This window comes from Trachypithecus francoisi, unplaced genomic scaffold (assembly GCF_009764315.1).
Source record: "Trachypithecus francoisi isolate TF-2019V2 unplaced genomic scaffold, Tfra_2.0 Lachesis_group0, whole genome shotgun sequence".
NCBI classification, from domain to species: Eukaryota; Metazoa; Chordata; class Mammalia; order Primates; family Cercopithecidae; genus Trachypithecus; species Trachypithecus francoisi.
Window position 1 is genome coordinate 24,318,412 of NW_022681453.1, and position 26,023 is coordinate 24,344,434.

Here is a 26,023-nt window from a genome sequence, read left to right on the forward strand (position 1 = left end):
CTTCAGCAAAGTCTCAGGATACAAAATTAATGTGCAAAAATCACAAGCATTCTTATACACCAGGAACAAACAGAGAGCCAAATCGTGAATGAACTCCCATTCACAATAGCTTCAAGAGAATAAAATACCTATGAATCCAACTTACAAGGGATGTCAAGGACCTCTTCAAGGAGAACTACAAACCACTGCTCAGTGAAATCAAAGAGGACATAAACAAATGGAAGAACATAGCATGCTCATGAATAGGAAGAATCAATATTGTGAAAATGGCCATACTGCCCAAGGTGATTTATAGATTCAATGCCATCCCCATTAAGCTACCAATGACTTTCTTCACAGAATTGGAAAAAACTACTTTAAACTTCATATGGAACCAAAAAAGACCCCACATTGCCAAGACAATCCTAAGCAAAAAGAACAAAGCTGGAGGCATCACGCTACCTGACTTCAAACTATACCACAAGGCTACAGTAACCAAAACAGCATGGTACTTCTACCAAAACAGAGATAGAGACCAATAGAACAGAACAGAGCCCTCAGAAATAATACCACACATCTACAGCCATCTGATCTTTGACAAACCTGAGAGAAACAAGAAATGGGGAAAGGATTCCCTATTTAATAAATGGTGCTGGGAAAATTGGCTAGCCATAAGTAGAAAGCTGAATCTGGATCCTTTCCTTACTCCTTACATGAAAATTAATTCAAGATAGATTCGAGACTTAAATGTTAGCTCTAAAACCATAAAAACCCTAGAAGAAAACCTAGGGAATACCATTCAGGACATAGGCATGGGCAAGGACTTCATGTCTAAAACACCAAAAGCAATGGCAGCAAAAGCCAAAATTGACAAATGGGATCTAATTAAACTAAAGTGCTTCTGCACAGCAAAAGAAACTACCATCACAGTGAACAGGCAACCTACAGAATGGGAGAAAATTTTTGCAATCTACTCATCTGACAAAGGGTTAATATCCAGAACCTACAAAGAACTCAATCAAACTTACAAGAAAAAAACAAACAACCCCATCAAAAAGTGGGGAAAGGATATGAACAGACACTTCTCAAAAGAAGACATTCATACACAGACACAGGAAAAAATGCTCATCATCAATCGCCATCAGAGAAATGCAAATCAAAACCACAATGAGATACCATCTCACGCTAGTTAGAATGGCAATCAATAAAAAATCAGGAAACAACAGGTGCTGGAGAGGATGTGGAGAAATAGGAACACTTTTACACTGTTGGTGGGATTGTAAACTAGTTCAACCATTGTGGAAAACAGTGTGGCGATTCCTCAAGGATCTAAAACTAGAAATACCATTTGACTCAGCCATCCCATTACTGGGGATATACCCAAAGGATTATAAGTCATGCTGCTATAAAGACACATGCACACGTATGTTTATTGCGGCACTATTCACAATAGCAAAGACTTGGAATCAACCCAAATGTCCATCAGTGACAGACTGGATTAAGAAAATGTGACACATATACACCATGGAATACTATGCAGCCATAAAAAAGGATGAGTTTGTGTCCTTTGTTGGGACATGGATGCAGCAGGAAACCATCATTCTCAGCAAACTATCACAAGAACAGAAAACCAAACACCGCATGTTCTCACTCATAGGTGGGAATTAAACAATGAGATCACTTGGACACAGGAAGGGGAGCATCACACACCGGGTCCTATTGTGGGGAGGGGGTACAGGGGAGGGATAGCATTAGGAGATATACCTAATGTAAATGATGAGTTAATGGGTGCAGCACACCAACACGGCACATGTATATATATGTAACAAACCTGCACATTGTGCACATATACCCTAGAACTTAAAGTATAAAAAAAAAAAGAAGTGATGGTAACCGGCATATTGTCTTATTCCTTATATCATAGAGAAAGCTTTCAACATTTTACCATTGAACATGATATTACCTAAAGCTTTCTTGTAACTATTCTTATTAGATTAAGAAAATCCTCTACTTCCGAGTTTCTTACAAACATTTTTGGGGGCCAGGGATGGATGTTGCATTTATCAAATGCTTTTTCTGTACCTATGAATTATATTCATTTTCTCCTTTATCTTCTTAATTTAGTGGATAACATGATTGATAGCCAAATATCAGTCCAACTTTACATTCCTAAAATAAACACCACTTGGTCATGTCATTTATTTGTCATTGAGTTCAATTCACTAGGATATTTTCTATCATCAGTGTTTACTCAGGAGATTGCTCGTAATTTTCCTTTTTTGTAATATATTTGCTGGGTATGAATATCAAACATATGCTGGCCTCATAAAACAAGATAGGAAATGCTCCCTCTTTTTCTATTCTGGAAGAGTTTCTGTACGATTGATTTCATTTCCTCTTCAAACATTTGGTACAATTCACTGAAAAAAGCCATCTGGGCCTCTAATTGTTTCTGTTTGGTTTGGGTTTTTAGGTTTTTAGTTTGGTGGTAAGATTTTAAATTATAGAATCATTTCCTTTAATATAAAAGACTACTCAGATATTCTATTTCTTCTTAAGCAAGTTTTGACAAGTTGTGTTTTTAAAAGAATTTTTTCATTTATCTAAAATTTCAACTTTATTATCATAAGCTGCTAATAAAATCCTCTCATATTTTTAATGTTAATAAGATTTATAGTGATGCCTCCCTTCATCCCTGATATTGGTTATTTTTGCTGTCTCTACTCTTCTTGATGATTCTAACCAGGATTTGTTATTTTTGTTAATCTCTTCAAAGAAACAGCACTTAGCTTTGGTGCTCCTCTCTAGTATATGTTTATTCTCTATTTATTTAATGTTAGCTTTTATGTTTACTATTTCTTTCTCTCTACCTTCTTTTTCTACTGGTTTAATGTGATCTACCACAGCTTTTAAACTTACAATGTCTTCTCTCAACCAAACTGAATGATTTGTTCTTCCAAAGACACTCCTTATACTTACTAGACTCGTGGCTCTTATAGTTTCCACTGTTTATAAACCATATTCCCCTTTATCAAAATCATACCAGTTTTTCAAGGCTCTCTCCAAATGCTACCTCCTCCAGAAAGCATTCTATGTTCTTCTCTTTTTTGATATCCTTTGACTCCTCATAGCTCATTTGCCCTTCTTAAGTCACTTTATAACCTGGTTGATGTACTTCATTCCATTAGCTCCTTAAATACTTCGAGCTCAGTTTTTCTGAAAGCCTCACCATGGTGCTGTACACAAAATAGTTGCTCAGTAAACCCTGGTGCTTATGATTCAACTTCAGGAGTTAGATTCACAAAAACTAACCTGGGTAATAGCAGGAATTATTGACTGTCAACATTTAGTCAAACATTTAGAGTCAAATACATCATAAGAAGAGTTTGGGAGGAAAGGGAAAGAATTCTCATCTTCTAAAAAAAATCTTACTTGCTTCTAAAAAAAATCTTACTTGCTTCTAAGTGACAACCATATATCATCCAGAGCTAACATTTGACTTGACCATCACTTAAAACTCACATTTTGCCCATTATTTAAGGCAAATAGTTAAATGGGATAAAGGGGTTTGCTGTTGTTTTATATTGGGGGTTCCAGTTGGAAAATGAGAAGGTAAAGAAATTTCCCAAGGAAAAAAAAATAAGCTAAAGGATAATTCTAATATTGTAAATGCACACTGCACATCAAAATACACAGTCCTTTACAAGTTTGAACAAGTTATCACACCAGACTGTTAAAAAAAGACTTCAGAGCAAGACTTAAAATGCAGGGGGAGAAACAGGGCATATGTTGGCTGTAACATACATATTTGGAGCCCTATTTAGAGTCATGATAACACATACATGTAAAAAGAATGAGTTTTACCTTTTAGCACAAAGTACAGCTCTGCACCTTTCCAAAAATATCACATAAGCCACTCTGTCTCTCATGAGCTGTCTCTACCCATTCTAGGATGCAAACCTCAAGGCACAATTTCCAAAGTAAATATTGAAAGAAAAAACATTTGAACCTATGGCCTATCTTTAGTAAAGGCAGAAAGAAGGAGTAAAGAGCGCAAGAGCTTTGAGGGGAAACTTATGTTGAAATCTCAGCTGCCAATTTGACTAGCCGCAGGACCATGGGCAGGTTGCTTATCCTCTCTAACCCGTAGCTTTCTCATCTGTGAAATGGAGATAACTGTGCCTATTCACAGGTTTATTGCACATCAAGTGCTGTAGCCCTCATGTGTGGTAGTGATGTTGTTGTCATTGGGTATTACTGCTGGTGCAGGTGGCACTGTTTTGGTTAGTGCTGTTATTGTTTTTAATAGCCACAAAAGGAGCAGGGGCATACTCTTAAGGCCTAAAAGCCATCATCATAATTGCTTTACTAGAAAAACTGGGATTGGCACAAATTTCATATGAACACAGCATCCTGGGAGGAGGTAAATGAACTAAACCTAGGTAGGCCCTACAGTCAAAGAAGTGTCAGCTACTTCAGAGTGTCCCTGACCAAATTCCAGGACTCAGACAAGTTCACAATGGGTATTGGGTTGTGTTCAGTAGTCTAGGTTTGCCTTTGAACTCTCTCCCCTTCCTAGTTACATGAAACTCAGGAAAGTTGCCAAGTAGTAGTTCTTGACTTCACAGTGTTCCAGTATATCCCTTTCATATTTTGTGGAACTAAGCAGGCTAAATTTGACCAAATACCAAGACACCTTTTAAGTGAAACTTAACCCAGCTGCAGGTCAGCTCCATGCAGAACAACAGTTATCTGCCTGGGCACAAAAACAAAGTAAGGTCTTATTTTTATAACAAAAAAATTAACCTCCGCATTAAAGTTGTACCTGAATGCAAAATCATATTCTTTCACCAATAGTACCACTTACACTTCAGCAACTTAGAGGAACTCAGTCTTACTTTGCTTACTACTTACTTCCAATAAAAAAAAGCCTGGTGGGGACAAATGTCACTCAAGAGGAACAACTCAAGGCACACAAGTGCTCTCGCTGACCATGGGACTGGAAAGTTAAATACCCACAATCCTCACTTCAATTACCACAGAAATACTGCTTTTAACTTCACATTATGTCTCTGGCTTCTTAATCCACTTTAGTTAACAAGTTCACCAAATCAAGCACATATTCTGAAACTTTTACTAAAACCCTTATGTCACTCATATATGTCTTCTTTGATAAATTCTGCTGAAAATCTGATAGTTTCTGCTGTACTAGCAAAATGTTTGTTTTTCCCAAAGAATATCATTTAATGTTTTAAGCAAATGAGATCTAGAAAACTCTATGTATGTTCTTTTCAGCCTCAGCTGCTAAGTTTGGAGTGAAGTTTTATGTGTAATCTCAGTAATTATTATTACTCTAAGGGTTGGGTTTTTACATTTTTTAAAAAGCACAACATTCTCCCTGCCCTTCCATTTGTGATTGTTGGAGCTGCTGTAGCCATTTGCTCAGAGTCAGGGAAAGGTTGCCTGAAAATAGAGCTCACATGAAGGCAGACAAGATAAGGGATGGAATAAGAGAAAATGGGATCTGCTAACATCTTTTGAGCCTCTGGATCAAGATATGCCCAAAGTAATACCCCTGTTTTTTGCCAGTAAATTTTTTTCCAATAAATTTCCTTTTGAGTTTAGCCACTTAGAAATAGATTTTTCTTCACTTAAAAGTTCTCACAATGAAAAAGGGGTTTGAGATTATTTGACAAGAACTGCCATTACTGTCATTCATTTTCTTAAAAAAAAAAAAAAAAAAACCAAATGGCTTTATGAATGACACAAGAAAGTAAAACTTTTGGACATCATGTTTATGTCATGTCAAATTTATAATAAAAATAAGTTACACATTCTTTCAAAGGAATTAGCATTAAAGAAAGAAAAAAGAGAAAACAAGCCTTTTAACTGCCATTCTTATTGACAGTTATCCACAAGAGCAGAAAAGAAGAGCTTAGTAAAGAATCTTTAGACACAAAAGCAAAAGAAGGAGGAGCACTGCAATACCTACAAGAAACTAATTTTCCAAGAAACACACACAATGTTCTAAGTGCAAACTTGGAACATACCTGCCAGACCAAAACAGGATCAAAATTAAAAGTTGAAGCTTCCTGCAAGAAGATAAATTACAAATAACTTTATTCACTTGGCTTCCTTTCATTTTTCATTCAGGTAACTTTAGCTCCCAGGCTCAACTGGCTGGTAGTAGATGTGATGTCTGCAAAAGAACTGCCCCAATTTGATGCAGGCAGATGATATTTCCCAAGGTTCACCCCAGAAAAACACATTTTCACAACTCCAAAGTCTGGGGAGGGTACACAAAAATCTAAAAGTACCAGACTGTGGTTCTAAATAGTGCTTAAATTTAAGCAAGATTTCACAGACTTTCACAACAAAAGTCTTTTGTGAGTTTATGCAAAGTGTGTACATGGGGACAATGGGGGTTGAAGCTCACCCTTAGTTCCTCTAAAAAGCAAAAAACAAATAGGGATAATCTCTGAGCCCAATTTAGTCTATGAAATCTCTTCTTTTTTTTTTTCTTTGAGACAATGTCTCACAATGTCACCCAGGCTGGAGTTCTGTGGCAAGATCTTGGCTAACTGCAACATCCGCGTCCCAGGTTCAAGTGATTCTCCTGCCTCTGCCTCCTGAGTAGCTGGGATTACAGGTGCCCGCCACCACGCCTAATTAAATTTTTTGGTTTTTTTTTGAGATGGAGTCTCGCTCTGTCGCCCAGACTGGAGTGCAGTGGCGCGATCTCGCCTCACTGCAAGCTCCGCTTCCCGGGTTCACGCCATTCTCCTGCCTCAGCCTCCCGAGTAGCTGGGACTACAGGTGCCCGCCACCATGCCCGGCTGATTTTTTGTATTTTTCAGTAGAGACAGGGTTTCACCGTGTTAGCCAGGATGGTCTCGATCTCCTGACCTCGTGATCCGCCCGCCTAAGCCTCCAAAGGGCTGGGATTACAGGCGTGAGCCACTGCATCTGGGCCTAATTTTTGTATTTTTATTAGAGACGGGGTTTCACCATGTTGGTCAGGCTGGTCTCAAACTCCTGACCTTGTGATCTGCCTGCCTCGGCCTCCCAAAGTGCTGGGATTACAGGTGTAAGCCACTGCACCCCGCCAAGAAATCTCTTCTTAATTTTAAATTCTATCAAGGCACTAGATGACACCAATGTTTACCTAGGGCTAAAATACAACAGGGTCTCAAGTTCCACTCACTAGGCTGAAGGGTCAGTTCGATTTGGTAGTCAACTCTAAAGCCTGTACAATATGAACTTCCAATATTCCCACCAATTTCATAGGGGTGTAATGTACAAAATCAGATGAGATCACAGCCTCCAGCCTGAGCTATACACATGGCTGAGATGACCCTCTACCAGCTGCCTCCATAACTCAATTTAGGTATGTTGAGGATAGATGTTAATGGGACCCAGACTTCTCTGATGACAAGACAGAAGGCAGTGCTTTTGTAAGTTAACAGGCAACCAAAAAAACAACAGAAAAACTTGAGGATCAGTCTCCTGAAAATTATATTGATCTTCATTTGTCCTAAAAATACAAATGCCTTATGCCTACAAATCAGCAACATTGCCATCCATAAAAGGAAAACTCTAGGTTCAATTTACCGATAATATGTGGATATGAATTTGCCCTAGAATTCACGTTTCTCTGCCTTCCCATGTAGATAACCTGAGTTTTTTATTTATAATTTTTTGTTTTATAATAAAACATAATGCTAGAAACAACAAACTAGGATCAAACGTATTTTTCTACTTTAAAAAGTCACAAAAAAGGTACCAATTGTCTTTGTATGGAGACATTTACCAGGAAACTATCCACCACATTAGAAGAGATGTTTCTCCTGTTTTTTCCAAAGGCCTTGGGAACTCTCTCTTTTTTTAAAAAAAAATGATAATTTGGAAATAGATTATATATACATCCTGTTCTCCATTACTATTTGTGCTGACTTGGAAGGTGGGTGTGGAGGTGGGTGGAAGGGGGACTGAGTCACCCTTTGCAAAAAAAAAAAAAAAAAATCAAGTCTTTTGTCCTTTTGTCTTTTCATTTTCCCTTTTTTTTTCTTTTCTTTTTTTTAAGCCTTAACCAAGTATCAGGTTTGATTCCAATGTGAAGTGAGGATAAACTCTGAATGATGAACCACCGGCCTACCATTCCCCAGTGTAGAATGTTCAGTTTCTTTTCAAAATGTTTAAATTATATAAGTTTAAAACAACTGATGAGCCAGGGTTAATAATTATTTTTAATCCTATTGGCATTTGGTGCCTTCAAATATATTTTTCAAACCCAGATGCTACAAATACATGATGAGTGCCTTGACTCATGTAACCTCATTTGGGGGACAAATAGTTTTAAAGCAAATGACCTATATCATTTTCACAAAAATCCACTTGGATGAAGAAGTTGTCATTGAATAAGAAAAACAATCCCTACTCAGAGTTGCACATGCCAAGAATTCAAGAGCTCATATTAGTTTCTTTTCCCCCAAAACTTGGGAATTTGGGGACAGATAATTCAAAATCATATGCTGCAAGAAGGATTGAGAAGACTCATCATCCTATCAGCAAGCTTTAGAATTCTCTTGCAGGCCCATGGTGACCAGCAGACTCCCTGAGTGTTAAACTTGAGCATGGAATTTTCAGATTGCAAACATCTTGGTTATAAACTTAGTGTTTCTTAATGGAACACATTAGATCAAGAATTATTTATTATTGAGATAAATACTTTACTATTTGCACCCTTCTGGCAACAACTGTAAATAAAAAGTTTTCAAATTTCTAGATACTAGCAAAGAAATTGAGTTTCATTTAGACCAGTTTGTTAATCATAGATCATGACTTGGCCTTGCTCATTTACTTCATGATTCCTTAAATGTCCTGAATCCTCTCAGAAGGATTTTTCTATTCCTTTAAACAGTGTATCTCTATGCCTGCACAGCTAAATAGGATACTTTGCAAGTACTTAGTAAAGTGTTATTACTTCCAGACTTGGTTAGGAGAAAATACTGGGGTTACAAGAAAGTATTTTTTCTTGAAAAGCATTTCAATTTTGAAAATTTTGCTGATAGCATAATTTTAATTATTTAACAATACCACTGCATGTAAAATAACTTCCCTTTGCCAACTCTTAATTTCTCAAAGGTGCTTTTTATTGTGATGTGAATAGGAGGAAAAGAATTACTATAGTTTTAAAATTTTACTTTTAAAACACACACAAAACCTCCCTAGGATTAGACATGCTTTGCAAAGGAACCCAGCTCCTTTCAGCCAATGGATTCTTGAGCCCTTTATTCTTTTGCCCAGAAAAGGAATCCTAATTAAAGGGCCAATAAATGAAATGTGCCCAGGAAGGTAAAAAATTTCAGAAGTAAAGCACCCAGCAGGGTGCCTAGAGAAAAACACGAGGTTCATTTCATGTTTATATTAGGCACCACCAAGTTAGAACAAACTCCCAAGGCATAACTGTTTCTGACAAAAGTACACAGTTCCTACCTTCATTTCGATGACAGTCTGAAGAGCCTTCGTCTTGGCTGGCTCCGGCTGAAGCTGGCTTCTTCGGTGCAATTCCTGCGGAGGAACACGATAGAAATAAGCCTGACGGTTCATCCTTCCGTTATACCATAACCTTTACACAGGTACTACACAGCCTGCTGGGTCCAGTTTCCCTGTGCACAGACATAAACAAGCCACAGGTGCCTCTTCCCCCACACTCTTTAGCATCCCTCCTGCCTGGAGCCTGCGTTCCAGTGAAAAGCTCCTGGCACATGCGCTATTTCTGAAACTTCCATCAATAATTAATGTCAACTGTGACAAAGCCAGCAAGTAATCATAATCCAAATACTGTTCAACACTGGGGCTGATGCCCAGCCATCAAATCATAATTTACTAAATTACATTACTCTGTGCTCCCAATACAAACACAGCAAGGAAACAGAGGAAAGAAAATGACTAACGTGGTTGCAAATCCGCTGCACGCATGGCATTTTGCTACCGAGGTAGGTTTGAAATGAGCAATTTAAAACCATTTCAGTACAACTGTGTCACTTTTGAGAGTGATTTGATGAAACCCTGTGAATCTCTTGCTTCCGAATTTACAGTTTCAGTCCTTGTTTAAAATCACATCTGTGGGTGATATATTTATGTATCATGATGCCAAGAAATTAAAATTGGCATTAGTATCAACAGTGTTAGAGGGGAGGAAAAAAAATTGTTAAAACCAGATGTAGACCCAAAAACCCCTGAAATGATGATGAACATTTATTTAGGTAAAAAGCAAACACCACGATTACAATTTTTATCTTGAAGGGTCATTTTTTATATGCTTCTCCTCAAAAAAGCACTTCTGTTGAGACTTTGAAAAGTTGCCTTAGCAGAAGAGAGAGATAAAGACAATGTGTGCTCGGATCACACTTGGATTTTCTTAACTATCAACAGGTTTAGGAGAATGACCAGTTGGCAGGAGTAAACAAAAGTGCTCACACATACGCATGCTGCTGATTCAGGTCACCTATGGAATAATTCTATCGATACTTACTTCTGCTTCCACAAAAATCAATTTAGAGTCAATATGGGGTAGTTCTAGACTTGCAGAACCACTGAATCACAAACACATACTTTTTTTAAAAAAAAAGGGGGGGGAGTTAAAAAAGAGAATCAATATCATTTCTAGCTTTCTGCAAGTAAAGGCATTTAAAATTAACTCTACCTCTACCACTATCATCTACTATCACTGTCACTTCAAAAAGATATGACATGGGGTCGGGTGCGGTGGCTCACACCTGTAATCCCAACACTTTGGGAGGCCGAGGTGGGCGGATCACAAGGTCAGAAGATTGAGACCATCCTGGCAAACACGGTGAAATCCCATCTCTACTAAAAATACAAAAATTAGCTGGGCATGGTGGCGCATGCCTGTAATCCCAGCTACTTGGGAGGCTGAGGCAGGAGGATCACTTAAGCCAGGGAGACAGAGGTTGCAGTGAGCTCAGATCGCACCACTGCACCCCAGCCTAGTGAGAGAATGAGACTCTGTCCAAAAAAAAGATAGGCCACGTTAATGTAAAAGCTATCAGAACACTCAAGACCCACAATAAAAGACAGTCCTATCCAGGATAAGATAAGCAGGCAATCTTTTGCCCACATCCTATTATACTATTCTTATTATATTTGCCAGTGGCCCAAGAAATCTTACAGGTGGAACACAGGGCATATGTTCAAGGACCAGTGTAGGGGAGTTAATGCTACAGCTCTGGACCAGGAATCTGAAAAAAATATTTTCTTCTCTCTTAGCAAACTATCACAAGAAGAGAAAACCAAACACCGCATGTTCTCACTCATAGGTGGGAACTGAACAATGAGATCACTTGGACTCGGGAAGGGGAACATCACACACTGGGGCCTATCATGGGGAGGGGGGAGGAGGGAGGGATTGCATTGGGGAGTTATACATGATATAAATGATGAATTGATGGGTGCTGACGAGTTGATGGGTGCAGCACACCAACATGGCACAAGTATACATATGTAACAAACCTGCACGTTATGCACATGTACCCTAGAACTTAAAGTATAATAAAAAAAAAAAATTTTCTTCTCAAACTAATCACTGGCACAAATCAGCCACCCTGTACAAAGCTCTTTCTCAACCTCCAATTTGAGAAGTATGCTTCCTAACTATTCAAAATGCTCTTGCATCAGTCAGGATATTTTTTCCCCTAACATATCCCTGGGAAAGGATGAAGTCAACTGTTATCAAACATTTATGAATAGAGAAATAGAAAGAGATCCTGTGTCCCTCTAGAGGCACTGGACTGCAATCATCTGGCAACACTACCATTTTTGGACTCTGGAAATGGCAGAGATTTTCTGAAGGAAGGACCTTAAGGCAGCTGTCCTTTATTGAGCATCTGTGATGTTCCTAGCACTGCTTGTCTCATTCAAGCCTCAGCACTACCAAATGAAGATGTTGTATATGGTGAGCACAGTGGGCTGCTGGAAATTTAAAAAACCTGCACCCACCATGGTCAATATCAAGCTACCCAAGTGGCATCCCTGAATGCAGACTTGGGAAGGTAAACACAATAGCACCCCCCATTGTACGGTATTTTCTACCACACAGACACAATAAATGTAACAACCTCAAGATCTTAGATAATAGTAAAGTGTAATAAGAAATTAGGAAATTACGAGTTTTTAACATAATTTATTTAATTGTGTGTTTGTATATTTAATTTGTAACTTTAGTTATTAGAACAAGTTTCCAATCAATTTGGAATCAATATATGGTTTTTTTCCAGCTTTCATGGGTCACTACAACCCAATGCCAACATAGCATTGGGTGGATCCTATGAGATTTCAACCTCCACAAAGGAAAAATCTACTTGGTCCTCAACATTACTTCCAAGATTGCTGTAGTTCACTGGACCAATAAAAACTCATAGACAAGAAAACAGAAAGTAAGTCACTTGTCAGAGTTTCTCTGTAGCAACTGTTAGAAGAAATACATTTCACAGATCACCCATTCTGATGCCAGGTGGCACTGAAATCATCTTTTTAAAAGCCAGGAATGCAATTCATAATAATTTCATACCACAACAATTCCAAGTTCCAGAATTAAAATTATAACTTGAAGAGAGAGGTTAAGCTTGTATAAAACAAGGAAAAATAATGAAGAAACGACTAAGCAACACAGTGAAAATAAAAACCCCAGGGTAAAGGCAGGTGCTGCTGTAATTTCTGCCAAACACAAAAATATTGTCAAGGGCAAACATACAATAAAAAAGCTAAACTTGTAGCAATAGTTATGCAAAAATGGAAACAGAGTTCTCTTTGCTATAATTATACAAATTATATTATAATACAAACCAGCTAAAAATCCAGATTGGGCCCTTACCCTCTGTGTCACTCCTTTAAAAATAAAATAAAATCTCCAATTACCCAAGAATTGTAATTTTCTTAATTACAATATTTTTCAACCCTGACTTCATAGATTATGAGGATCACCTTGATTCCTAAGGTGTCAGGTAAATGAAAATTGTAATCTATATCCAGACAACATGGACTGTCTGAAAATCCCATCTCAAGCACTTCACCTATCTCTGAGATTTGGGATTATTATAATACTCACCCTGTGGCAGAGGACCAGTTTCCCAAGGAAGGTTTGTGCTCCTCTTCTATACTATAGAGTTGTTGCTAGGAGGCCCCACAATCACTACCTAGATGGGGCCATGGGACTTATTTCTGGCCAGTGGAATGTGGTTAGAAATGTGCAACTCAATCAACTTTCATAAAAACTTCCTAACTAGTCCTCAACTCTCCCTCTTTTTCTTTTGTTTGAACACCTGTTTTTATTTTTTTTTTATTTTTTTTTATTATACTGTAAGTTCTAGGGTACATGTGCACAACGTGCAGGTTTGTTACATATGTATACATTTGCCATGTTGGTGTGCTGCACCCATTAACTCGTCATTTACATTAGGTATATCTTCGAATGCTATCCCTCCCCGCTCCCCCCACCCTACTACAGGCCCCGCTGTGTGATGACTAGCTAGAAGTGAAGGACTTCAATATCCAAGAAGACAGTGTAGCCTCAAGATAAAAGAAGCCCACACTTCTGAAACATCATTTGAAAGGCTGCTGAAGACCTACATTGCATGGTGATATGAAGTAAACATAAACTTCTATTAAGTTAAACCTATGAGCTTTCAGGCTTTATCTACAGAGATCTCAGCTCTCTCTGCTTTAAGAACTGCAAAGGCTGCAAGGCAAAATAATACCTTATTAGTCCTGTATTGTTTGTTGCTTTTGAATCACCAAAGTGATTTTAACGTGTGATTGCTTGCCAAATTTTCTAAACAGACGTAGGATGAATTGGTTGCTGGAGGCTCCAACTGCCCCTAACCATCTGAGAGATGCACCCATTATGCGCTAATCCTAAACAATTAATGAATTTCCCCAGGAGAATTTGATGTCCTCTCATATAGGTATGAATGAGTATAAGATTTAACTTACTGTGATAGTTTTCACATGACAGTATTATTAAATCATGAAGTGCAATGGTACTTAAACTTTTCTGAGTCACACATCTCTGTAAAAATCAAATGGGAGGAGTGGATTCTCTCTGGAAATGGACACAAAAGCACATACAAGCAAAATGGTGTGCACCATGTCAGCTGGTTCACAGAGCCTGGATCAGCACCCCAGAAGTTTACCTTTGAACCAGACTTCGGGCTGAGAACCACTTACTGAGAGGAAAGAGCACTGTACTAGAAGTCAAAAGTCAGGAGCCTGCAGTCCCAGCATGAGACTTTGGGTCTGCTGCTTCCCCTCTCTGATCTGCAGAATCAGGAGCTTTATGAAGAGGTGTCTAATGCTCTTCCAGCTCTGAGACTATCCAGATTTTTAATAGACAGCTGACTCTGAAATGAGGACCTCTGGTTGGTATTTCTAGTCCCACCCATTCTCACTTTTAAAAACAACAGAAAAAAATAAGAGAAGAAAATTGGCAGCATCACAAAATTTAATATCTCACAGTGACATCAATCCCCACATTATATATTTTCCCGTAATTTCATGACAAGGTTGGCTTTAGCTAGTGCAAAATTGCTAGCTCCTTCAGCGGATCAACATGAAAATATATGAAGAGCCTAGAATTTTGAGCATGAAATCTCAAGTGGTTCATCAGAATGATACTTCTTGGCGTTAATGAGAGTCTAGAGTCTAGTGAGTTAATCTGGATGGACACTAGCTTCCAAGATGAACCTGGCAGAATAATGTTCACACACACCACATACTTCCTTCAACAGACCAAATAATAATAATAATAATAATAACAACAATTAAAAACTTAACTTTCATTCCAAAGGTAATTATCATGTTTATCTGGCCTTTTCCCATTACTGTTCTGGAAATCTATTACTGTATAATAAGCCACCTCAAACTTAATGGCATCAGACCACCACCATTGTATTATGCTCATGAATTCTAGGTCAGTTTCTTGCACATGAGCAAGAAACTACATGGCCTTTTATTACCTAACCTTGAAAGTCCTATAGCACCACTTCTGTCATGCTCTGTTGAAGCAGTCACAAGCCTGCTTCCTAAAGGAAGGAGTGCCAAAGAATTTGAAGACATTTTTTAAATTGCCACTATTATGGACCAACACCAATTGGAGGAATTGACAGGAAAGGAATACTATAATCTCAAACATCAACTCATGTCAGTCTTAAGACATGGGATATTTAGATGCTCAAATAAAAATTTGATATGGGGAATACAAGAAATAACAGCAGTGAACCAAACAGACCAATATCCCAGCCTTCATAGTTGTTTTTTTTTTTTTTAATTCCAGATTCCAGTGGTGGAAAAGCCACGATAATTTTAAAAGGAGACTAAACTACATTGTTATAAATGTTATAAAGGAAAATAAATCAGAGAAGTAGAATGGGAAATACTAGGGAGGCACGGATCAATTACAACTTTCAATAGGGTAGTCAGAGAAAGCTTCATGAAAAGGTGACACTTAAACAAAGATCTAGGGGTGTCCAATCTTTTAGCTTTCCTGGGCCACACTGGAAGAAGAATTGTCTTGGGCCACACATAAAATACATTAACACTAATGATAGTTGATGAGCTTAAAAAAAAAAAGTCACAAAAAAATCTCATAATGTTTTAAGAAAATTTATGAATTTGTGTTGGGCTGCATTCAAAGCCGTCCTGGTAGCATGCAGCCTATAGGCCACTGACTGGACAATCTTCATCTAAAGGAAATGAGGGAACAAGCAGTGTAGATATTCCAGGCAGAGAGAACAGTGAAGGCTAAATGTGTGGCTGAAGTTGCATGAGGGATGGGGAAAGTAGAAAGCCAAAGAAGTGCGGGGTGGGTGGGAATGAGAGGATGAGCTCCAATTTGGAGTCTGTCGTGAGGACATTGATTTCACTCTGTGAAAAACTGGAAGATATTGGAAGGTCTGAGCAAAGGCAAACCATGATATGAGGCACTTTCTTAAAGGAGTACTCCCAGTGTTGTATTGCAGCATGGTTTCAGGGTGGTGGTGATAAGGACAGACGCATTGGGGCTAGTTAGAGGTAACTGGAAGAACTCCTGCAAGGCCTGATAGAGCCTTGGACCATGGTAGCAGAGTGGAGGCAAGGAGAAGAAGTTGAGTTTAGATATGTTTTGAATATGAGGCAGACTTGGCTTCCTGATAGATTGCCTGAGGACTAAAGAGAGAAGCAAAAGATGGCTCCAAGGCTCTTAGCCTGAACAACAGGAAGAATAGAAGTAGACTACCAAGATAGGGAAGATTGGGAAGGAAAGGTGGGATTTATGGGAACTAAGAGTTTTGGTTTTGTATGTGTTAAGTTTGTAATTATATTAAACATTTAAGTGAAGATGCTGAGTAGGTGATCAAATAGATGAGTGGATTTGAGGGGAGAAGTAAGAACTACAATGACAACTTTGGGATTAGTGAATAGACAGTATTTAAAACCTAGATGAATCAACTAGGGACTGAGTATAGAAAGAAGAGAGATCAAAGTATTGAGCACAGGGGTACTCCAAGAGTGAAGGGTCAGGAAGTGAGGAGCAAGCAGCAAAGGAGCCTGAGAAGGACAGCCAGTGAAGTAGGAAGAGAAAGAGGAGCATGGCATCCTAGAGATCAAGTGAAGAAGCTGTGTCCATAATGAGAGCATGGCCATCATATCAATTGCCACTGAGAGATCAATAGGATGAAGTCAGAGAATTGACCACTGGACTTAGTCAAGGTCATTAGTGACCTCAACTAGAGCAGTTTCGGGGATGGCAGTAGTGAAAGTCTAACTAGAATGTGCTGTGGAAGAACAGGAGGAGAGAAGAGCCTCAGGTTACTATATTTGCACAGTGTGCTATTTAATCAATCATTCATTTTGTCAAAACTCTGCTTTAGATTTGTACACCCAAGTTCATAGCTGCATTAGCCCAATAACCAAAAGGTAGAAGCAACCCAAATGTCCATAGATGAATGAATGATAAACAAAATGCCACATAAATGTACAACAGAATATTATTCAGCCATAGAAAGGATGGAAATTTTAATGCTTGCTGCAACATGGATAGACCTCAAGGACATTATGTTAAGTGAAATAAGCCAGTCACAAGAAGACAAATATTGCATAATCTCACTTATGATAGGTATCTAGAGTAGACAAACTCATCAAAATAGAAAGTGAAATGGTGCTTGCCAGGGGTGGTGATAGGCAGAAATGAGGAGTTGTGTAACGGGTACAGAGCTTCAGTTTGGCAAGATGAAAAAGTCCTAGAGATAGGTTGTACAACAATGTAAATATACTTAACACTATTGAACTGTACACTTAAAAGTGGTTAAGATGGTAAATTTTATATCATGTGTATTTTACCATAATTAAAAGTTTTTCTAAAACAGAAACAGAAATTGTTGAAGACCCACAACCTTTCCCACCTCTATCCTTTCAGAGAGTAACCATCATCTTGAAGTTGGTGTCTATATTTTTCATGCATGTTTTTGTGCTTTCATTACATATGTATGTCCTCATAAATAATATAAAGCTAACAATACAGTATGTTGTTTTTTACAGAAATACCAACTCTCTATTGCACAAAGCTTTTTTGCATTTTGGTTTTTACCTCAACAATATTTATGTTTCCAAACTTTATCAATGATATTAAATAAGTAATTCTATAAATAAGTGTTTCCTACTCTTTTTTCCATTACAAATAGTGTTTCAATAAACCTCTCAGTACATGGAGGGGTGGAGAATCAAGTGTGTTTTAGGTATCTTAAATGAACAATAATTCTCTTCTTTCTAAAACATACTGTTATTTCCATCTGGAATAATACTCCACCCTTTTATTCCCTTTTGTCTATAGAGGTTATCAAACTTCAGCCCACAGACTAAATCCAGCCCACCATCTCTTCTGGTAAATAAAGTTTTATTGGAACGCTGTTATGTGCATTGATTTCCACATTATTTATGGCTGCTTTCATGCTGCAATGGCAGAGCTGGGTGGTTGTGACAGAGAACATATGGCCCTGAAAAGCTGAAAATAGTTACGATCTGGCCCTTTATAGAAAAGTTTGTCAAGCCTTGGTCTAGGATATCTTCAAAACTCATACTAGCCAATCTCAGGAAAAATAATTATCCCTCAGGGGGGTAGTTTAAAATATGTCCACAAATTCTTCAACATTCTCTTTATAAGGTGAAGCCTAAATGTCTTCCCCTTCACTGTAGACTGGACTCAGTAACTTACTTCTAATGAATAGAATAAGGTGGAAGTGACATGTTTGACTTCTGAGGCCTAGGATTAAAGAAATTATGGCTTCTTTCTTGCTCATATTCTTGGATCAGTTGTTTTGGTAGATGGCAGCTGCCATATCATGAGGATATCAAGACATCCTATGGTGAGGCCCATGTGACAGGAACTGAGGCCTCCTGCCAAAAGCCATGTGAATGAGCCATCAAGAAAGTGGATCATCCTGTCCCATTCAAGCCTTCAGATGACTACGGCCCTGTCCAACAGCCTGACTGCAACCTCATCAGGGGCGCTGGGCCAGAACTACCCAGCTAAGCAACTGCCAAATTCCTGACCTACAGAGTCTGTGAGATAATAAAGGTTTGTTGTTTTAATCCATTAAATTTGCGGCAATGTGTTACGCAGCCATATATTGCAAATACATCACAGGAAGGTCAACAGCTGACCCTCTAGACTAGCTAACATTCCATACCCTCATATAGACTCTCATAGCATTGTGTACTTTTCCTCCATGTCATTGAACATGGCCACAATTTTACACTAATTTATAAAATTAATTAATCCATGTCTGTGTATATCATGGAGTGGTAAACTCCATGAGCACAGTAACTCTATGCCCATTACACTCCCAGTACCTAACACAGTGCCTGCCAACAGTAGGAGCTCAATAAACAAACACTGATGGATTGATTAAATGAAACAGAACAAATGACACTGTACGTATAAGCCTGGAAGTCCTACAGTACTTTCGACCAAAAGGAGTCTGCTGTGAAGGATGATAATAGCTAAGAGTTACTTACACATTGCTATGCGCTAAGCACTCTTTTAAGTATTTAATAAATGTTAATGTGTTCAATCCTCAAAATAACCTCCCTAGGTAGGTATTATCACCATTTTATTATCACCATTTTTCACTTGAAGAAACAGAAACAGAGAAGTTATTAACTTGCCCAAGAAAACCTACTGAACTGTACTGTAGAAATTTATCCCAGGCAGCCTGATTCCAGAGCCACTGCTCCTAATCGCCTCGCTACACTGACCCCGTTTCACCACTTGGCTTTGAGTTGATATTTGAAGTTGACACCTCCATGGGCTTATCTCATTATAGTCACTTCCCTACTTCTCCTTTGATTCAGTCTCATTTCCCATTCTTTTCTTCAGTATTTGAAAATGAAAGAATTTTATCATAACAGCAGTTGTCTGAGACCGATGTCCAATATTAGATATTAAAACTTAAAAGACAAACATGGTTAGGCACACAGAAGAAGTGGGGCAAAAAACAGACAAAAAAAAAAAAAAACCAGAATCACTTTCAAATATTAATATCCGTCTCAATCTTTGACCAAGCATTTATAAATAATAACCTAAAATATTTACATAGTAGAATTAATAAGCCTAAATTAATAGACAATTACACTGAACTTTGGATCCAGCAACTTCCATTTCAAGACTCAATGAAATATTTAAAGATTGAGCCCATACCCAGCCACCAAGGAAAACCTCAGATGGATTCCAAAAGGCAGAAGTTAATATACAAGCTACATTCTTTGTCCATGCACAATAAAGCAAGAAGTTAAAAATAAAAGTTGAAAATTAAACCTCACTATCTAGAAAATAAAGCTCATAAAATCTTTAAATTCATCCTCTAGAGTAAGAGCCTGTCCTCTCCACCTACTAGGTGCATGACCTTGGGCAATTTACTGGATTTTCTCTAATACTCAGTTTCCTCATGGATGTCATGGCTATCTCATCAGGTAGAGAAGTTGGGATAAATATATGGACTGACACACAGCACACAATCATCACTGAAATGTATCCTTATGACTGTTTTTGCTCTTTAATCATTATTAGTGTTCCTGACAGCACATTAAAGAAGGCAGCCTGGCAGAACACCTTCCCTGCCCCCTTGCTCTGTGCTCTGACATTCACTAGCATTAATGCACTGTCATTGTGTCTAATTGAATAATTTTCAGTTACCAAAAGCCCACTGTTTGCCAGGTAGGACACACAGAGAATACCTGCCTTCACAGAGCTTACGTTCTAGTGCATGCATTCTCAGTGGGGGTGATGTCATGCCTAGAGGATTTGGGGAACAGCAAGTTTCCCAGGGTTGTTGGAGTGGAAAGAATGCTGAGGAGAATGCTGAGAGATGAGATCCAAGAGGTAAGGGCTGTGGAGGGGGCAGAATATATAAGGCCATGTAGATTTTCATAAAGATATTCATCTTACATAGAAGGCTTCAAATTCTAGAGAGACAGGGAAACAGTTTCCATGGAAATAGATAAATACAGTACGAAGTTATCGGTAAATTAGTTTTCAGCTGTCATAAGTAAATGGACATTTGGGAGCCTAAAACTATGCTATCTGAATCTCTGTACATGTACATTTTTCTTTAATTTGTTTTAATGGATAATGTGTTCCTTTTGCTGAATCTGCATTAAAGATTTTTTCACAGATTCATCTTGGTCCTTTAGATGCTATGGTCCTGGAAACCACAGAAATTAATAGAATGAAATTCTATTAATATTTGGCCAGTTGTGTTATGTTGGCAATGTTATAGGGAGAAACAATAAAATGTAGTTATTTAGTTCAATAATTATTGGACACCTAACACATGTTAAGCAATGCAGAGACAGCAAAGATAAGTGAAACACCATCCCAGGTCTCAAGGAACTTGACTGTCTAATGGAAAAGGGAATATATTTCCTGGAATATAAGACCACAAATGTTAATTTCAACAATAACAACAGCAGCTATAACTTACACAAGGACTATCATATGTAAAGCCTATGCTTCCCATCTAGTGCCTGATTTGCTCCGCACAGCAATCCACCGCATAGGACTTACCACCCCATGGAAAAGGTGCAGCCACTCAGGCTGACAGAGTTAGGTAACATGCCCAAGATTGCAAGGGTGGTAAGACTTGAGAGTACAAGCACTGTCAGTCTGATGTCTAAACTCGCTCTTTTAATTACAAACATAACACTTGGTTTATATTGCTATCTGCGGTCCCTTCATCCTCTGCAAACATCTAGTGTTTTAACAGAGATCTAAATCTGACTCATGGCTTGTTTCTCAGTTCTGTGATAGAACCCCACCCATTTTGAATGACATACTATGAGAAAGAAGGCAAAATAAGCATCCAGGCCTGATGAGGGAAGAACGACTTTGGAAAACCTCATGGAAGAGTACATGTGGGTGGTTAATCTTCAACCAGCTTTGCACTCCTCTGTTGAACTCCATTTCTGAGCTAAAATACACCTCCCTGAACCTTATATGCACTGGTCTTTGTCCCTCTCATTTGGGGACATAAAAAAAAAATTGGACCAATCTCCCACTGTGACAGTTTTCTAGTACAAAGTTTTTCTTATTAAAGAGTCATTATTCTATTTCTTACATTACACAGTGTCCTGGTCACTCACTTCAGCCTATGCATCTCATCTCATCCGGTCTCAGAAGCTAAGCAGTATTGGGCCTGGTTAGTAATGGGGTGAGAGAACAGTTGGAAAAACTGGGTGCTGTAGACTTTGAGCACAGAGGCAAGAATCACAGAGTACTATTCCCATACTTTAAAACCTCATGGATTTCCCAGCTGGATTTTAAAACTGCAGTGGACCAGTGGCTCCATCTTACCTTACTTGTTACCTATTTGAAAATTATATTCATCTGTAACTGTTATCCTATGCCTCTACCACCATTATCTATTGAGAGCTGATAACTTGTTTCTTTCAGTTTGCAAGCCCACTAAAAGAGAGAAATTATGTCCCCAGGAGTGGTATTTAATGGATTATACCCAGAGCCTCATCCATATATAAGTGATTTAGACAATGGGAGTTTTGAACTGATGAAATTTAGATGAGATTTTGGACTGAGTTGATGCTGCAATGGGATGAGATCTTTGGAGATTTGGGATGTGGTGAACATATTTTTTATTTGAGAGGAATGTGAATCTTTGGGAGTCAGAGGGTGAAATGTAGTGGGCAGAATGAAAAAGAAGTCCACTTCCTATTTCTAAAACTTACTAATATGTTACGTTATATGGCAAAAGAGGCTTTGCATCTGTAATTAAGATTACAGACATTAAAATAGGGAGATTATCCTGGATAATCTGGGTGAGTGCAATCTAATCACATGTACCTTTCAAAAGCTGAGAACTTTCTCTGGTTGGAGGCAGAGAGAGATGCAGCAGATAAGCATGTCAGAGAGATCCTCAGTGTGAGACGGATTTGATGTGTCATTGCTGATTCTGAGATGTAGGGGCCACATCATGTGCAAGAACCATAGGAAGCCTCTAAGGGTTCAGGGTGGCCCCCAGCTGATGGCCAACAAGGAAATCAGGACCTTGGACCTACAAATGCAAGGAAGTGGCTTTGGCCAACCACCTAAATGATTTGAAAGCATATTCATCTCAAGAACCTTTGAAAAAAAAGGAGGGGGGGTGGCACAGCCCTGATGATACTTAATTTTGACCTTGTAGAACTTGAAGCAAAAAGTCCAGTTGAGTTGTGCTATACCAGGACACTTCTGACCTGTGAGCTAATAAATCTGTGTTGTTTAAGCTGCTAAACATGTGGTAATTTGTCACGGCTGCAATAGGAAACTAATATTGAATGGTTAATCTCTCCTTTGCCCTCCCCTGTTGGAGAGTTTTTTTTTCTACATTGAGAGGAAATAAATTCCCCTGAAGCTTCCATACACTGGCCTTGGTTCTACTCATTTAAGGGCATAAAGAACAAATCAGGTTCATCTCCGATAATAATAGTATCCAAGTCCAATGTCTTTCTTACTACAGCGTCCTTTTGTTGTTGTTGGTTTTTGTTTTGTTTTGTTTCGTTTTTGAGACAGAGTTTCACTCTTTCTGCCCAGGCTGGAGTGCAATGGTGTGATCTCGGCTCACTGCAACCTCTGCCCTCCGCCTCCCAGGTTCAGGTGATTCTCCTGCCTCAGCCTCCCGAGTAGCTGGGATTACAGGTGCCTGCCACCATGCCTGGCTAATTTTTGTATTTTTAATAGAGACAGGGTTTCACCATGTTGGCCAGGCTGGTCTCCAACTCCTAATCTCAGATGATCCACCCACCTCAGCCTCCCAAAGTGCTGGGATTACAGGTGTGAGCCACCCCGCCCGGCCAGTCCTACTGTTTCTCATATGGCATGATACCAGGTGCTATCGGCAACCCCTGGGTCACTTACCTTAGGTTGAATTCCTGAGAGGCAGAGCCTGAGAAAGGGAATTTCATGCAAGTGGTTTATTAAGAGAGGGCTCTTCAGGAAAGCTTTAAGGGAGGGAAAGATGCCATATAAAGAAGACAGGGAAGTTAAGCAAGGGTGTTGTATAGGAAATCTAACCTGAGCCTGGACTTGCAGGGAGCTCTGGAGAGTAAGCTATGCTGCAGAGTCTGTTCCCCCTGAGGCAAGGGAGCCACCCCTGCCTGTGAGCTCCCCCAGCACTTCTGGACAGGAAAACATTTGGCAATTCTAGTCATGAAAGGTACACTTCCAGGAAAGGTCACAGGTATGAGCTGTTGGCAACAGCACTCACAGCCACTGGACGATGGGTGCATCTGCCCGTCCAAAGGGTTGCTAGGGGTCTGAATTGGGCAAAATGAGCATCTGTTAGAATCTATGATTCAGAGGTTGTACACAGAACTCCAGGTTTTATCTGAACCAGCATGGAGTGAATAGGGTAGGACTCCATTATTTTTGTTTTAGGTAAGTGGCTTTAAAACTTATTTTAGCAGTATAAGCCTTCAAGCTTGTTTCGTCCTCAAATGAGATGCATGCACATACACACACCCACACACTAAAATTAATTAAGCATCTACTATTTGTTAGACATTGTTATAGGTCCTGCAGACAGGAAGGAATTAAGACAGAATGGCCACTACCATCATGAGGCTGATTGTCTGTTGAAGACAGCAGTCAGAAATATGTACATCAACAAATTAAAAATTGTAAATGTATACAGGTAATAAGTGCTTTACAAACAACAGCAATAAGAGGATGCTGAGATAGAGAATGATGGGGGAGGGAATTATAGGATCCATATGAGATCTGCCTCCCAAGCATGTGGTATAAATCTCAACTTGCTAGTCCTAAAGTGTAGTACCAATTAAGGCATTGTATCTCCCGCTGTTATCATCCCCCTCTAACTTTAAGCTGGCAGTCAGGCAAGGTCCCCCAAAGAAGATGACACTCAAACAAAGACCTGAAGGATGAGCAGGAACCAGCACACAAACACCTGTGGGGAACATGGTCCAGGCAGAGGGAACAGGAAGAGGAAAGAAGTGGATCTGCTCTGATTAATAGGGTGACAGGGGGAGGAAAGGGCCTGGCACCCATCCACTAAGTCCACTGCAAGGACCCGGAGGTGTCTTCTTGGAACTCTAAGGCTCTTCTGAACACAACTTGAGAGCCATCCTTCTGGGCATCATATTTTGAGTCCCAGATTCTAAAACTTTATTGAAGAAAGCCTCTGGCTCTCCATCCAGTTGCCCTCAGGAGCCACCCAAACATGTTTCCACATTCCTGGATCTTTACACATCTTCCCTCACACCCCTTTCTCTCTCGAGTACTTGGAGAAGGCGTGGGAGAGGGAGGGTCTGACTGCTTCACAGCTCCAGCCAGAGGGCCCATTTTAGAGATGCCAGCAGGGGATGGCATATGAATCAACAGCGTGTTCCCTGCACACCCCCATGGTCCAGATGGCTGCAGATCTCAGGAGCAGAGGGCGGCTCCTACGCAGACAACTTCTCTGCCTGCAGACACGTGCCACACTTCAGACCATGAGAGAACACAGTGGTGGTGGTGGTGGCAGCAGTGGTGGTGGCGGCAGTGGTGGTGGTGACATTTTTACAGAAAAGGGCATGGTCTTTCTTTCGCTGCGGATTTTCATTTCAAACATTTGTCTATAATGAATCCTTGTAGTATAAAATGCTGAGGGCTCACAGAATTAGAAAGCACCATGGGAACGAGCGGGTCCAGCTTCTCTCTCCCAGCCTCAATCTTTTCACATCCCTGATGGGGGTCACTGGGCTGAAGCCTGAAAGATTTCAGATTGGGGCAGTCATGCCTCCATGGTGCAGCTCTGATAGTTGGAAAGTTCTCTCCTTATAAATGTTAAGCCAAAATCTGCTCTGTCTGACTCTCCCCTCTTTGGTCTAGTTCTTCCTTACACAAAATTTAATAATATCTAAACTGGCCATTCACCAAGGTCTTGCCATGCACCAACCATTGTGCTAACAATTTGCCATTAAATAGTTCACTTAACCCACACCCCAAACTTAGGAGGTAAGCAGCAATCTTATCTCCAGTTTTCAGGAGAAAACCAGAGTCTTGAAGAGGATAATGGAGCAGCCTAAGACCAGGCCACTGGAAAGCAAAACTGAGGTTTGGGCCCACATTTGTCATTCTCCAAAGATCAGTCAAGCTTTTGACAGCTACACAGTACAATCGTCACAGAATGAATATATTTCTTCCTTCATAAGATCGTTCTCCAAATATGGGAAGCCAGACCACTGCTCTCTTCTAAGGACTTTTCTTCTTTACATGAGATACCTCTAGGTTATTCAACTGTTCTTGATAGAATGCAAGAGCCCAAATAAGAACCATCCTGGCAACTCTTCTCTGGAAAACCACTAGCTTCTAATTGTCCTAAAATATGGTGTCAAGAACTGGCCATTTCACACGCAGCCTGACAACAGCAGAATCTGTTGAGTCCATTCTTCTGGGTCTACTCAAGCAGCTGAAAATCTGGTCAGGATTTGTTTTTTTTTT

The 26,023-nt window shown here is 39.3% G+C and overlaps 1 protein-coding gene across 1 annotated transcript in view; it reads right to left on the bottom strand.

Annotated features, from left to right (window-relative positions):
* ERC2 (ELKS/RAB6-interacting/CAST family member 2) overlaps positions 1-26,023 on the bottom strand; it is a 1,005,625-nt gene that overhangs the window by 681,990 nt on the left and 297,612 nt on the right. Inside the window, exon 4 of the mRNA XM_033210156.1 lies at positions 9,475-9,549. Within this exon, the coding sequence (XP_033066047.1) occupies positions 9,475-9,549 (75 nt within the window). The remainder of the gene's footprint in view (positions 1-9,474; positions 9,550-26,023) is intronic.